This window comes from Aricia agestis, chromosome 8 (genome assembly GCF_905147365.1).
Source record: "Aricia agestis chromosome 8, ilAriAges1.1, whole genome shotgun sequence".
In the NCBI taxonomy this organism is placed as follows: domain Eukaryota; kingdom Metazoa; phylum Arthropoda; class Insecta; order Lepidoptera; family Lycaenidae; genus Aricia; species Aricia agestis.
This window is the reverse complement of record NC_056413.1, coordinates 2,805,070-2,818,795: the sequence shown is the minus strand read 5'-3', so window position 1 is coordinate 2,818,795 and position 13,726 is coordinate 2,805,070. Positions and strand designations below refer to the sequence as shown.

At 39.8% G+C, this 13,726-nt stretch overlaps 1 protein-coding gene across 1 annotated transcript; it reads left to right on the top strand.

The window, feature by feature from the left end:
• The first annotated feature begins 256 nt into the window (after positions 1-256).
• LOC121729486 (carcinine transporter-like) lies at positions 257-11,864 on the top strand. The gene is made up of 12 exons (XM_042118008.1): positions 257-295; positions 1,011-1,225; positions 1,988-2,165; positions 2,520-2,649; positions 3,001-3,129; positions 3,813-4,005; positions 4,916-5,021; positions 8,329-8,561; positions 9,185-9,264; positions 9,638-9,813; positions 10,433-10,587; positions 11,779-11,864. Exons 1-12 carry the CDS (start codon positions 257-259, stop codon positions 11,819-11,821), a joined length of 1,677 nt encoding a protein of 558 aa, XP_041973942.1. The 3' UTR covers positions 11,822-11,864.
• Positions 11,865-13,726: the final 1,862 nt, after the last annotated feature.

Sequence of the window (13,726 nt, the reverse complement as noted above, 5' to 3'; positions counted from 1 at the left end):
TTGACCTTGTATTGACCACACAAAAATTATCAAAAACTAGCGGTACTACTAAACTCTATATTGCGCGTGGCCCGACACGCACTTGGCCGGTTTTTTAAGTTGCATAATTTAAATTCTGAGTAATTAAAATAACTCTTTGGAAGATAATATTGTAGTGATAAGATTTTTTATCGAATTAGTATTATCGAATTAATATCGACTACAAAAATTAATTAGTTTTCTGTGGTGCTTGGTAACATTCGAACGTTTTGGAGATATGGAGGATAAACATATCGGTCAAAGTGTGAAAGAAATGGTAGGCCTTTTATATAAAAACAAATAAGTAAATAGGTTGTGTTTTGTTTTTAAATATCTACACATGTACTAAGTAGCTTTTCCAGTAATTTACAAGAAATGCGTAAAATGTAAATAGGTAATGGGAAGTATAACATGTGACGTGAATTTTATGTCTTTTGCTATCACAGTTGCAGGTGGACCAGAGTCCAGACTATTTTTGATCCTTATGTCATACAAAAAAGTAGATTACGCCCGCAACTCTGTTTAATAAAAAAAACATTTATCGCGCGGTAACCGTACCTTTTTCCGGTATAAAAAGTATAATTTGTGCTTTCCCGGGACTCAAAGTATCTCCATGCCAAATTTCAGCAAAATCGGTTCAGCGGTTTAGGCGTGAAGAGGTAACAGACAGACACACTTTCACATTTATAATATTAAATATCTAGATGAAAAAACCTAAGCAAGCGTGTGGCAAACGAGTTAAAAGTTGGTTGCCTTTTTAAGAAATTTCCTAAGGTGCCTTGTGAAGTTTCACTTAAAATTCCAGAGGCCCTAGACAAAGTATCTTTCGTTAAAAACGATGAAGAAATTCGTTATCAAAATGTATGCGGCTTGACATTTAAACTCAGCGCTAAATTATATTTCGCTTGCAAAGTCTAATGTCAAATCCCATACATTTTGATAACGAATTTCGTCGTCGTTTTTAACGAAAGGGACTTTGTCTACGGCCTCAGGTGCCAGGCACGGCTCAGGAGCTGGGCGATGCGCTGGAGAGTGTGATCACGCACGTGGGCGAGATCGGCCGCTACCAGAAGCTGCTGTTCTTTTGCATGGCGCCGTTCGGCATGTTCTGGTCGTTCTTGTACTTCGGCCAGATGTTCATCACGGTGACGCCGCAGGAGCACTGGTGTAAAGTGCCCGACCTAGCCGACCTTACTCCGGAATTGAGGTTAGTTTGTATGTCAGGTGAGGGTTTACTTGTCACCGATGAGTCATGTTCTGGTCGTACGTGTAGCACTGGTGCTCGGTGCCCAAGCTGGCCGACCTTACTCCGGAACTCAGGTTAGACTGCTGTTTGTCAAGTGGGGTTTACTTATCAGTTATCTTAGTCCGGAACTCAGGTTAGTCTACTGTTGGTTAGGTGGGGGTTACTTGTCACTGTTGTCACCGATGAGGCATGTTTTGGTGGCGGAATTGATCTCAATTCAAGACGGAGACAACCTGTGGCCTTTTTTTTTGACAGTGGGAAATGCGTTACGCATTCCCGACAGCCCGGGTGAAAGATCGCTGGGATATGTGGGACTCCCCAGGCGCTGCGGTAAGGAAGAGCACCCGGGTTTACCCACTAAAACCCACCGGTGCCTCCTCCTCCGCTTGTTGCTGGGCCGCCGGACCCGCCAGGGGCGAAACTGCAGCGAGACAACATGTGGCCTAAGGATATATTATTCGTACTATATTAATATTATTCAAGGTTGGGATGGAAAGGGATTACTATAATATCTTCATCATTCACGATGTTGAATTATTTCGGGAATTGCTTTTACGATTGGTTGAATTATGATAATTTCGGTAACAAACGTTATCAATGATTTATTTATTATGAACAATGCCCATTGTCCATTCTTGTGCCAACTGAGCAACTCATAATAATTAATGTCATGCAATGTTTACTACCCTTATTTCAGTCTGAAATGTTTATCTCCAATTCCAGGAGAACTTTATCCATACCTATCGTGAATGGCGAGTACGATCACTGCAGCGTCTACGATGCGAACTGGACCGAAGTGCTGGAGACGCTGCAACCTCCTACTGGCGCACCAGTGGTGGGTTGCCAGCACGGCTGGGAGTTCCTCTTCGACGACATACCGTATTCCACTATTGTTAATGAGGTGGGTAGGTAACTAGAAGATTCGGTCGGATAAAATAGATGAAAGTAGTTGTTAAAAGTGATAGCCTCAGATAGCCTTAAGACTTGTAACTGACTTTCTAACTGCTGATATTGGTTTAATTTCATGATCAGTGAGCGGCAGTGGGAAAACCTAAGAATTGACCCAAGATTTGAGGCATAAGTCATAACCATTAAGCCCTTGAAGACTTGCTAGTTGGCTAAAAGTACACTGGCTCGATTTGTTCATCTTATATTTTAGATTTTTTTAAGCAAAAAGCTTCTAAGCTTGGCTTATTTTATTAAATCTTTGTCTGAAGCACATCTGGTTCAGGTAAAGATAATGTTTTATGTGCAGCGCGAATGGGTGTGCGACAATGCGTACTACGTGCCGTGGGCTCAGTCCATCAACTTCGCTGGGGCCATTGCGGGAGGAATATTGTGTGGAGTGATAGCTGACACGTATGGACGGATACCAGCGCTTGTGGGTTTGTATTTATTTTTCATGCGAAGGTGGAAAAAAGCTTGCTGATCGCTCGCTGACAATATTACTACCATCGTCAATAGCAATGTTAGTATATTTATGCAGTTTGAGAGGTTATTCGTTCTCGGTAGATGGGTAGAGCATTCTAAAATATATAGATGGGATTAAAACCCGACATTTTCGGTTTTTACGGGTATCGCTTATCTGGCTGCAATTCTATCTCTTAGAAAATGAAATACTGATTATTGATGCGGAGCCTGCAGTAAGCATCAACCAAATAGAAATGACTTGCATTCAATAGCTTTCAATCGCTGTGATTTGGTAATGATGCCACTTAATATGTTATATTTTACAGTGGCGAACTTACTCGGCTTCATCGGCGGAGTAGCGACAATATTCACAACAGGGTTCTGGGACTTTTCCATTTGCCGGTTCATAGCCGGAATGGCCTGTGATAGTGCTTTCCTGATGATCTACATCTTAGGTGATAAAAACATTCCCTTCTCTTATTGTTTCCACATGTCTCACATTTCTTATAGCGTGGACATCTTCAAGTTTGCCGTTGTATAGCGGTGCGTTGTCGTATAATAATATGTTTATTATATGTTTATATGCGTCGTCAGAACGACATCGACAGCGAACATTTGAAAGCGTCAAAGAACTCAAAGACACTGCGCTATTACCGTCATTGACTATGTTATCGTGCGCTCATGTAACGCAGATGTAGCTATGCGTTATCTAGTTGCCAGTTTGCCACCAATCGACGCGATGGTACCAAGCATCCTCGCTTATTTTACCTTTTATAGATGAATGATGAATCCTTCGACCGCGGATTCTTGGAAATCTATTGTTCTCGCGGCCGCTTTTGAGTTGAAGCATTAACAGATCCTTCCTTTCTTCCAAGTCTTCTGAATGAGGGTTTTTGATATTCCGTTTGCCACTAGGTGCCGCCATGGGTCTAGCCTTAGGGTCTATCGTGTCAACCCGCTGTCATATGTCGCGACTCACGATATAGCTATATTATGTATAAGTATTTGAAACGAGACCCTACGGCTACATAGCCCCATCTAGAGGGTAACACTGACATAGTATGTGTACGTAGTACTTACTACCTCAGTGGCGGCTAATGAAATATTAAAAATCCTCATTCCCCATAACGCGTTTCAGTGATGGAGTATGTGGGCACAAAATACCGTACGTGGGTGGCGAATCTGTCCATCTCCCTGTTCTTCGGCAGCGGCTGCCTGATTCAGCCCTGGATCGCGCTGTGGGTGTCGGACTGGCGGAACTTTATGCTGGTCACCTCAGTGCCCATGCTCATTGTGCTGGTCACACCGTTTATTGTACCAGAGAGCGCTAGGTCGGTATGCTTAGGAATTTAAAAACATATTATACACACACAACATATTAATCACATATTATACACACGCTAGGTAAAAAACGGGCAGGGCCGGTTTTAGCACTACCAGGCACCAGCGCCTTGGGCGAGATTTTTTCGGCGCCCAATGTGTTGATAGTGCTGAAAAAATTCGGCGCCCCTTTTATTTGCCTTCAGCGCCCCCCTTTTTATCCTTTTGTTCTTCAGCGCTGCTACTTTCACACTGAACCTACAAGGAACACGTACGACACCCTAACGTATTATCACTTTGGTTTGTTACACCTTGTAGATACAGTTAATACGAAAGGGACAGGCTATGCTTACTCGTAAAATAATTACGTTTATATACAAACTGGCATCCAATGCCTCATATTATCTCAAAAACGTTTTTATCAAACTTATATTATGTTATTTAAATCCTTAGGACCCTAAGCTTAGGCCATTACAAACAAAGAGGAAAATTGCCACTACATTTAGCGGGGAGTAAGGACCGTATGGTACAAATGGGCGAAGGAGATACTTATCTCCTTCGCTCATTGGAGCGGGGAAGGGGGTCAAAAATCTTAAAAAATAGGTCACGTGATATGGGTATGTTCCCTAAGGTGCTATTTGTCCTGAAAATATGTAGATTTCTAGTTCAAGGCAAACTTCCTGACAAAGATGAGACGAGAATGGCAGGAGACAATGACCTTTGGGTCACGGAGACATCGGGAGAACAGATGTTTTCTATGCTAAAGCCATTTTTATGTTAATTTAGTTGCATAAAACGTAATTACATATATAATGGCTTATGGCACTGATTTTAAGTGTTCTTTATTTAATTTTTTTTCGATTCGACGCATTAATCAATTAAGAATTAAATAATTGTTAAACAAACGTTATGTTTTTTTAGATGGCTAGCTTCCAAGGGTCGAGTAGAAAAAGTGGTGAAAATTTTCAAGAGGTTCGAAAAAATCAACAACACCAAAATACCACAAGCAGTCATGGATGAGTTTGTGGTAAGTCTTTTACATAGTGTCATAAGCTCATAACAGCATACGTTGTGTATATTGTATCCATAAAGCTAATACCTATAGGTATATTACTATAGTTGAGGAGGGCATAATGGTCCAAACCACTATGGACACAAAACTTTATACTTAATGTTTTTTGAATACCTTGTATCATTGTCAGCCTGTCTGTTACCTGTTTACCTAACCACTTAAGTAATGAAGAGGAGAGTAGGACACAATAGGGCCGTTTTTCCATACAAACGTTGTCCCCTATTTCGCTCCTGGATAATTAGTAAAGTTTAAATAGTTCTTATAATTATTTTCTGAATATCTATGGCCACTATTAGCATGTCCGTAAACTCGTAAGGTCCGTAGTTTTCGTAAACATTTTCGCATCCCGCGCGATAAACGACCATCCGTGCAAGCAAAGTAGCGTTATATTATGGTCATACTAGTTTTTACATTTTATTTTAATTATTAGTTATTACTTACCTAATATCATGAAAGTCAGTACAAAAAGAGCAACAATTCACTGTGAACTATGACCCACCACCGTTACGTGTGGCTTAAAATAGTGCTTGGGTAATTAACCTGTCAAACCTTCCGATGTTGGCCTTGAAGGTAAGTTGGTTATTTTATGCTTAGACCACGCTATTAAAGAAACGCGTTAGGTGAAAGAGTATTGTTAAATTCTGCTTATATTCTGATACTTGTGTAATATACATAAAATGCATTTAAAGTAATAACGCACAATACATGCAAAATATTTACAATAACAATATAATCATATTTTATGTTTAAAAGTTTTAACGTCTGCAAATTCCACATGAATAGCATTTGTGAGGCCAAAGAATCAAAAGGGTAAAGTTCGTTAGGCAAAACGAAATAATTGTTGTGAGTGTATGTTTGTCACTACTTTGACCAAAAACTAAAAAGTGCTGATGTCTGAATAGATTTTAATAGGAAAATAGTAGTTACATAATACATTGTGTAATTTTCTTTACCCAAAAACAATGGTTCCGGGGAATAATATACTTAATATTATGTCATTGTAATAAACTAATAAAGCTACTTTATCTAAATCTGAATACCTACCATTATCTCACAATTAACTTTAGACTCTGCTGAGCTGCTGGTATATTTTTTATGAGTACCTATAAAAGTAGACCACTTTAATTTTGCCGCCCCTATGTACGAGCTCTGCCGCCATCCTAGGACGCTGCCCCTATAGGCCAGGGCCCAGGAACTATACTGCCTATACTTGGTACTGGACGATTCCATTATCGCGGGTGCAACAGTTTGACACACTTATAGCTTCCGACAGGCAAAATGAAGCATATTTATTAATAAAATAAATTAACTTAACGGACGTTGTTCGTAGAGTCCACATCCTGAGGATGTTCCGGTGTTGGGGCGAAACGCGCGTCGAGGTTTTCAACCTGCATGGTGGTGAGGGGCCTTGCACGGATTTGCCAACATTATTGCTTGTGTGGTGGTGGTGTCTGCAGGTTCTTGCATGCGAGTGTACGCATAGGCAGTGTGGGAGGAGGGAGGTGCTGTACGCATGCCTATGCGTACACTCGCTCATTTACTTAAAGGTGGAAGTTTATTTCGCGGAATATTGCTAAAATAATAACAAATTAAATTTTAATAAAATATCCCTTGAAGGGATACATTTTAACTAGTTTAACAATGATTTATCAATGAAAACCTCATCAAATGTATGAAGGGCCACAAAACAGGTTTGAAGTGCTGTCGCGGGTGCAACCAATTAGACCCTCCATTAAGAACTGTGATGAGTTCATATGTGAATACTGTTTAGTGCGAAACTTTTACAAAATAACTTGCCTATATTTCAAAATAGCATAAAACAAAGAAATTATGTAACTAGATAAAAGTAATTAAAGTAATAAGTACTTACTAGAAATTATTAACATTTCTACGATCGCGGGCGCAACATCAAAATTCTCAAATATGTTAAAGGTGAATTAAATCGTAATTCTCTAACAAAATTATAAATTTTCGACATGGAATATATAATTATACTAGTAAGTTTGTAATAAAACTGCACCAAATTGTAGTTTTTTTAAATTTTCAGTTGTTTATTGGCCTGACAAAATTAATCGTCTAAATCACTCAAAACGATTGAATAGTGTAATTTATACAAAAGATTTCTACGTATTGCTGTATAACTATACTACAACTAAACATTGATTTTAAATATACGCTATTTTAATTTAAAAATATGGGAAAAAACATCGCGTCCCTTAGATGATATTGTTTAAAAACGCTCTAACGCTCGAATTCCATTTTTTACCGATAAAAGTTGTTTTTTTAGTAAATACACATCTTCTTACGTATATTCCAATTAAAAAATGTAACTAATGCTCATTTTAAAAATTCTCGTTGAGGGCCGTCTGTAGCGGAATGGCCCTACTATACAATGTGTCCCGACACCGGTGTCCGATCCTTTAATGTCATGATCTATGGCATATTTTATCGACAAATTAGCTCTAAAATTTTTTCTCTCTCTCACGGTTGTAAAATGGCAGCCATTTTAATTTTTCTCGGGCTTTCACACTAATCTGACCGTACTTCACATGTAAATATCCTATGAAGATAAAAAAGGTCTCATTTGATAGCTGAATTTGTGGACTACGCTTACATAGGCAATTTTCATCAAAAGGAAGTTTTCATCTTCTAAAATTCTTTTACTTCAATGCTCTAATAATTTTAGAAGATGAAAACTTCCTCTATCTTTTAAAAATAAAAAAGAACCAGTTTGATGTGCTAGATTTTTCACAAAAAGCCATTAATAAAAAAATACACATTTTTTTTCTTAAACTTGGGTTTTTCTATGTTTAATTCCACGAAATCTATAACATATTGCCTGTGTAAGCGTAGTTCACAAACTTAGCTATCAAATGAGACGTTTTTTATCTTTATAGGATATTTACAAGAGCAGTTCTGGTCAGATTAGTGTGAAAGCCCGAGAAAAACTAAAATGGCTGCCATTTTACAACCTTGAGAGAGAAAAAAAATTGGAGGGCCAATTTGTCGATAAAATATGCCATAGATCACGACATTAAAGGATCGGACACCGGTGTCGGGACACATTGTATATTCTGTGCCTATACCAAAATCCAGAGCTGCTGATAAATAGTTTACCATTGTAAGGTATTTCACCACTTTCTGATAAAGTGCCTAATAAGCTATTCACAACTTTTTTGGCAGATTCTCCATACTTTATCTGTCAAGTCAATTGGTGGATAGCCTTATCAGGAAGTGGTCAAACAGGCCCTTACTCTTACAGATGGTAGCAAAATCATTCAAAGAGAAGGAAGAGAGCGTGATTGTCCTATTCAAGAACCCGTCCATCCGAGTTATCTTGATGTACCTGGTGGGTTCCTTCATGGGCGTGGCGGTGGTGTTTGACGGCCTCATCAGGGTTTCGGAGAACCTGGGACTGGACTTCTTCGTCACATTCACCGTGACTTCCGCGACCGAGATACCGTCTATCGCGATACTGGTGGTGCTGCTGGATAGGTGATTACATCTTGCGACAGCAATGCAACTGTCGACTGTCGCACAATATTACTGTATTTTTATAACCATACTTATTGTTATAAATGCGAAAGTGTGTCTGTCTCTCTGTCTGTCTGTTTTTTTTTTATTAAATAAGGGGGCAAACGAGCAAACGGGTCACCTGATGGAAAGCAACTTCCGTCGCCCATATATGGACACTCGCAACATCAGAAGAGCTGCAGGTGCGTTGCCGGCCTTTTAAGAGGGAATCAGGTAAAAGGGGAGGGTAGGGATGGGAAGGGAATAGGGGAGGATAGGGAAGGGAATAGGGTAGGCGATTGGGCCTCCGGTAAACACACTCACTCGGCGAAACACAGCGCAAGCGCTGTTTCACGCCGGCTTTCCGTGAGAACGTGGTATTTCTCCGGTCGAGCCAGCCCGTTTGTGCCGAAGTATGGCTCTCCCACGTATATACCTCTGTTACTTCTTCACGCCCAAACCGCAGAACGGATTTTGCTGAAATTTGATATAGGCATACTTTTCATGCCGGAAATATGTATGGTTCCCGAGCGGTAAACGAATTTTGGCGCAACGGAGTTGCGGGCGTCATCTAGTTACTTATAATTATTTTTCTGACTTGCCAGGTTCGGTCGACGATGGTTGGTCACTTGTCCGATGCTGGTGGCCGGAGTACTTTCGGTCGTTGCTGCATTTGTTCCAAGAGGTAAAATATACTTGTGAAAAAAGTTACACTTGCCACGGCACACAGCAAGCATATGACCTAGCCGGTGTGGACTGTGGATAGGTACAGTCACAGGCATAACGATAATAGACGTCTAACTCACTCAACCCAGGCCCAGCTAAAATTACATCTTTACAAGAAGTAATTTTAGCCTTACAGGCCTACGCTAATTTTCGTGCATCCTCCGTCTGAAATAACGGTTGTGCTGATGTGGCACTAAACCTTACTTTTCCTCGTGTATCATTTCGTCCCATTTGATTGACACTAATTTTCTTTGCGATTTATGATTTGGTCCCATTTGCCTTGATTTCGAGCACTTGTACGCTGTCGGCAATATAATTTACATGGTGTTCAGGGGTAATGGCGGTGTCCCTGGCGACGGCAGCGCGTTTCTTCAACAACATGTCGTACGGCGCCGTGATCCAGTGGACGCCGGAGCTGATGCCGACAGCGGTGCGCGCGTCCGGAGCCTCGCTTATACACATGAGCGCCTTTGCTGCGCTCATGATATCGCCTTTTATTGTGTACTCCGTAAGTGACGCTCTTGTACCGATTTCAATGTATGTCGGCAGATTGGTGGAAGAATTCTAGCCAACCTAGGATTTCTTATTATATTGTTACTGCTAACTTCTTTGGGCGCATTATCTATCGTGATGATGTAATGTAATGCAATAGAAAACTCTCCTTTTCCTTGTGACTGAAACGACGCTTTGAAGTTTGCTAAGAACGCATAAATCTATATGGCGTGGTGACTGGTGAGTATACAAGATGTTAGTGTAAACACCGTTATCCTTGAAACCATCAAATGAGCCCATCAAAATGAACAATTTTTTCTATGATAACAATGCTGGGAAACCAAAAAAATCCGTCTTCATACCCATACAAATTGCCGATCCGAGCATCCGTATGGGTATGGAGACGGATTTTTTTTCAAGGATTACGGTGTTTACACTAACACACTGTAGTCTGTATAGTATTCAAAGCGCAGCTTTGATTTCGGGCCCTATTAGACCAGTTCGAGTTAAAGTGAACCCTGGCTTACTTTTTACCTAATTCCTCTCGTTTCTTGTACTTATGAAAGAAAAGGAATACTTCAACACAGACCGCAAGGCCTAAATGCACCAACATTCTGATTTCTGATAATCTCCAGGACCGCGCATGGGACGGTCTATCCCTGGTGATAGTGGGGGGCATTGCGGTGGCGTCGGGGCTGATGGCGCTGCTGCTGCCGGAGACGCGCGGCCGCCGCATGCCGCAGACCATGGAGGAGGGGGAGGAGCTGGCCAACTCCAGGCCCTTCATCAAGTAAGCCTTCCGCGTCGTGTCTCTAAAAGAGTTTGGACATACAAGGTGTAACAAAACATAGTGATAATATTTTAGTTAGGGTTTGAAATGTGCATGAGTGCCCTGTATAGTTTATTGTGAAAGTAGCAGCGCTGAAAGAGTATTTTTTTTTAATTTTTGTATGGATAAACTCATGACGCTGGCGCGCTTGCCCATACTAATCACAAAAAAAAGCTTCTTCAGCGCTGCCACTTTCACAGTGAACTCTGTATAAACACATAGTTTTGTTACAAGTATGATCACATAGTTTTGTTACATTCTGTATAATGTGATTTTCTAATGAAACACAAATAGTAGATAACATGGCATCTAGGCAAAAAACTACAGTAAAACCAATTTGCAATCTTCTTTTTTTCTGTAGAAATTGACAGTCGTTGTATGCAGTATGATTAATGAATATCTGTGGTATTTGGCAGCCACTCCAAGTAGGCCTATGAAAGTGAATTATGATTGATCAATACTACTCCATTGAAATGTTACAAATTATGGACCGAATATTGCAATTATTAGAGGACGCAATTTTATTTTTGGGTTGGGGGGGGGTCAATAGAAGCTTAACTTGAGGCGACCCCACAAACTTGAGGTTAAGTTTATATTGACCCCCCATATCCTAAAAATAAAATTGCGTCTTCTAATAATTGCAATATTCGGTCCATAATTTGTAACATTTCAATGGAGTACTAGTGATTTCGAACTTATTATAGAGGGACTAATATCTGTCTATGATTGACCATAATCGATGTTGATTGTGCCATGCTATACGGCTTCGCAATGACGGTGGTAATCATGATGATCCATCCCATCCACCTTCAAAAACACACAGAAGTTGCACTATAATTGAAGTCGCACGTGGATGAAGTGGATAAGAGAAATGTAAACATTTTATACATAAGGGCAATTACTCATTAAATAGTAAATACTTAATTATTAATTTATAAAAAATACAAAAATATCTGGCTATACGTTAAATCCACATTTTTCGATTTCAAATCATTTTCCCAGTTCCCGGTCCTAAAGCCGCCATTTATGCAAAAAACAAAGATTTTTAAATTATAAGTTACCCACTTCATCCACTTACGTCTTTAATTATTGTTATAGTAATCTATAGCATAATGATATTTTTTCTGTACTTATGTGATTTTTTTTTTGCAGGAAGTCCGTTGCACTTGCACCGTCTCGCGCGCTGGCCACCTGATATACAATACGCTGCCCAATAAAGTTCTTGACGCCAGTATTTTTGTTCGTTACTTATTTTTTAAGATTACCAAAACAGTTAGGGTGGATTGCACCAACTTACTTTTACTGTGACTTTAAGTATAACTTTCACTTTAACTAGAATACAAAATGTCAAATCTTTGGTTAAAGTTAAAAATGGACGCCATCAAGACGCCATACTTAACCATAACCATAGAGCTCGATAAGGCTATAAATGCACGTGACGAAAAAAGGAACTAACGCTGTCATCATACAAAAAAAAAACATTTTTGACAGTTCTCCTTTACCAGCAGCGCCCCCGCCCACGTTCTTATAAAGCCTTGTCGGACCAGCAACGTCTTCTGTCAAATTTTGTGGTGAAAGTTAAGGTTAAAGTTAAATTAGCCTTAACTATAACCATTAACCATAACTTTACTGTCTTTAACCACGCCTCTGGTGCAAGTTGCAACCCAACCCTATGCATCATTAAAAGTCTAAGTGCGGCCGTAGTGGGCCGTAGGTGTATTTTTATTTTTTACTAATTATAATATCGGTCAAGACAGACAGACGGACACACATCGAAGTCTTAGTAATAGGGTCCCGTTTTTACCCTTTGGGTACGGAACCCTAAAAATCGTTAGTTAGAATTAATTCTAAACTTTGCATACGTATTAATAGTCAATGACAATGCAATAATTTGTAAAAAATAAAAAACCGGCCGAGTGCGGGTCGGGCCACGCGCAATATAGGGTTCTGTTATATCGGAAGTCACATGTCAACGTATGTGTAGTAAAAACGCTTAGGTTTTCAGTTGCATTTCCATGAATTGCAATTGCAAACTTTTGCTGTTTCTATTATTCCATTTTCCGTATTTTTTGATCAGATCGAATTGGACCTTCGTCGGGTGCAGGTTTCCTCTTAAGATAATTATTAAGTTTTTTAAATAAATATTCTAGTTTTAATAAAAGTGATTTTTTTTAAAAAGTCTCTCAAGACCCACCAAGTAACAGTGGTGTCAGAAGTGGGATACCAGCATTAAATCCGTCGTTTCGCTGGTATTCCTTAACGGTTCGCGAAAACTGAACTGAAAAGTGAAAAGAGAACTGAGTGAATAGAAAAACTATGAACCAATTCGTCTCCGGAGTGTGATTGTGTCCTTGTCCACTTCGTAAAACTCAAGTGCACTGTGTCTCGACAATAAGCCTTTCGTCGTAAGCCTGCAGACCAGTTCTGCACTCCTGCACCCCGACATCTCGCGCGCGAATCGCGATAAATCCGTAACGCCGCCGTTCCTGCCATCGTTCCTGTCATTGTTCCTGCTGCTGTTCTGCCGCCGTCCCGGTCGTCGTGCTGCCCTTCTGCTGTCGCTCTCGTTGTTCCTGACGTGGTTGCGTTGGAAACGCGCCGCCGCTGCCTGCTGTCGCTCGCCGTGCTGCTATGCCGCTCAAGTTCCTAGTGTTCCTGTCCCTGTGAGTAAAGCATATTATTATTTGTTATTGCTACATTTCAGCTATATTTTTAATCAGTGTCGTTCAATATACTTACCAAATTCCTTACCAATCTCTTATCCTTGAAGTAACAATATTATACCTAATTATCTAGGAAAATAAATAAATAATTCCTTAAATTAATTTAAAAATGTCGGTCGATAAAAAGGCAGAAGTCTCAGTAAGCGAACAATTCCCTATTAATGTATTATGTAATTTTATTAGTCCCTATAAAGGAGATCGTGAAACTCTAACTGCTTTTCTAACTAATTGTCAAAACGCCTTAGATTTAGCATCGCCGTCTCAAAAGAATTTATTAAATAAATATATATTATCGCGTCTAGAAGGCAAGGCTCAAATTGCCTGTTCACATAAAGTTTTTGAAGATTTTAATCAATTAAAAAGTTTCCTCAAACAAA

Coding starts and splice junctions, on each gene's coding strand:
- LOC121729486 (XM_042118008.1), top strand. CDS start 257: ATGGAGGATAAACATATCGGTCAAAGTGTGAAAGAAATG. Junction 5,022..8,328: donor CAGTCATGGATGAGTTTGTG/GTAAGTCTTTTA, acceptor TTACTCTTACAG/ATGGTAGCAAAATCATTCAA. Junction 10,588..11,778: donor AACTCCAGGCCCTTCATCAA/GTAAGCCTTCCG, acceptor TTTTTTTTGCAG/GAAGTCCGTTGCACTTGCAC.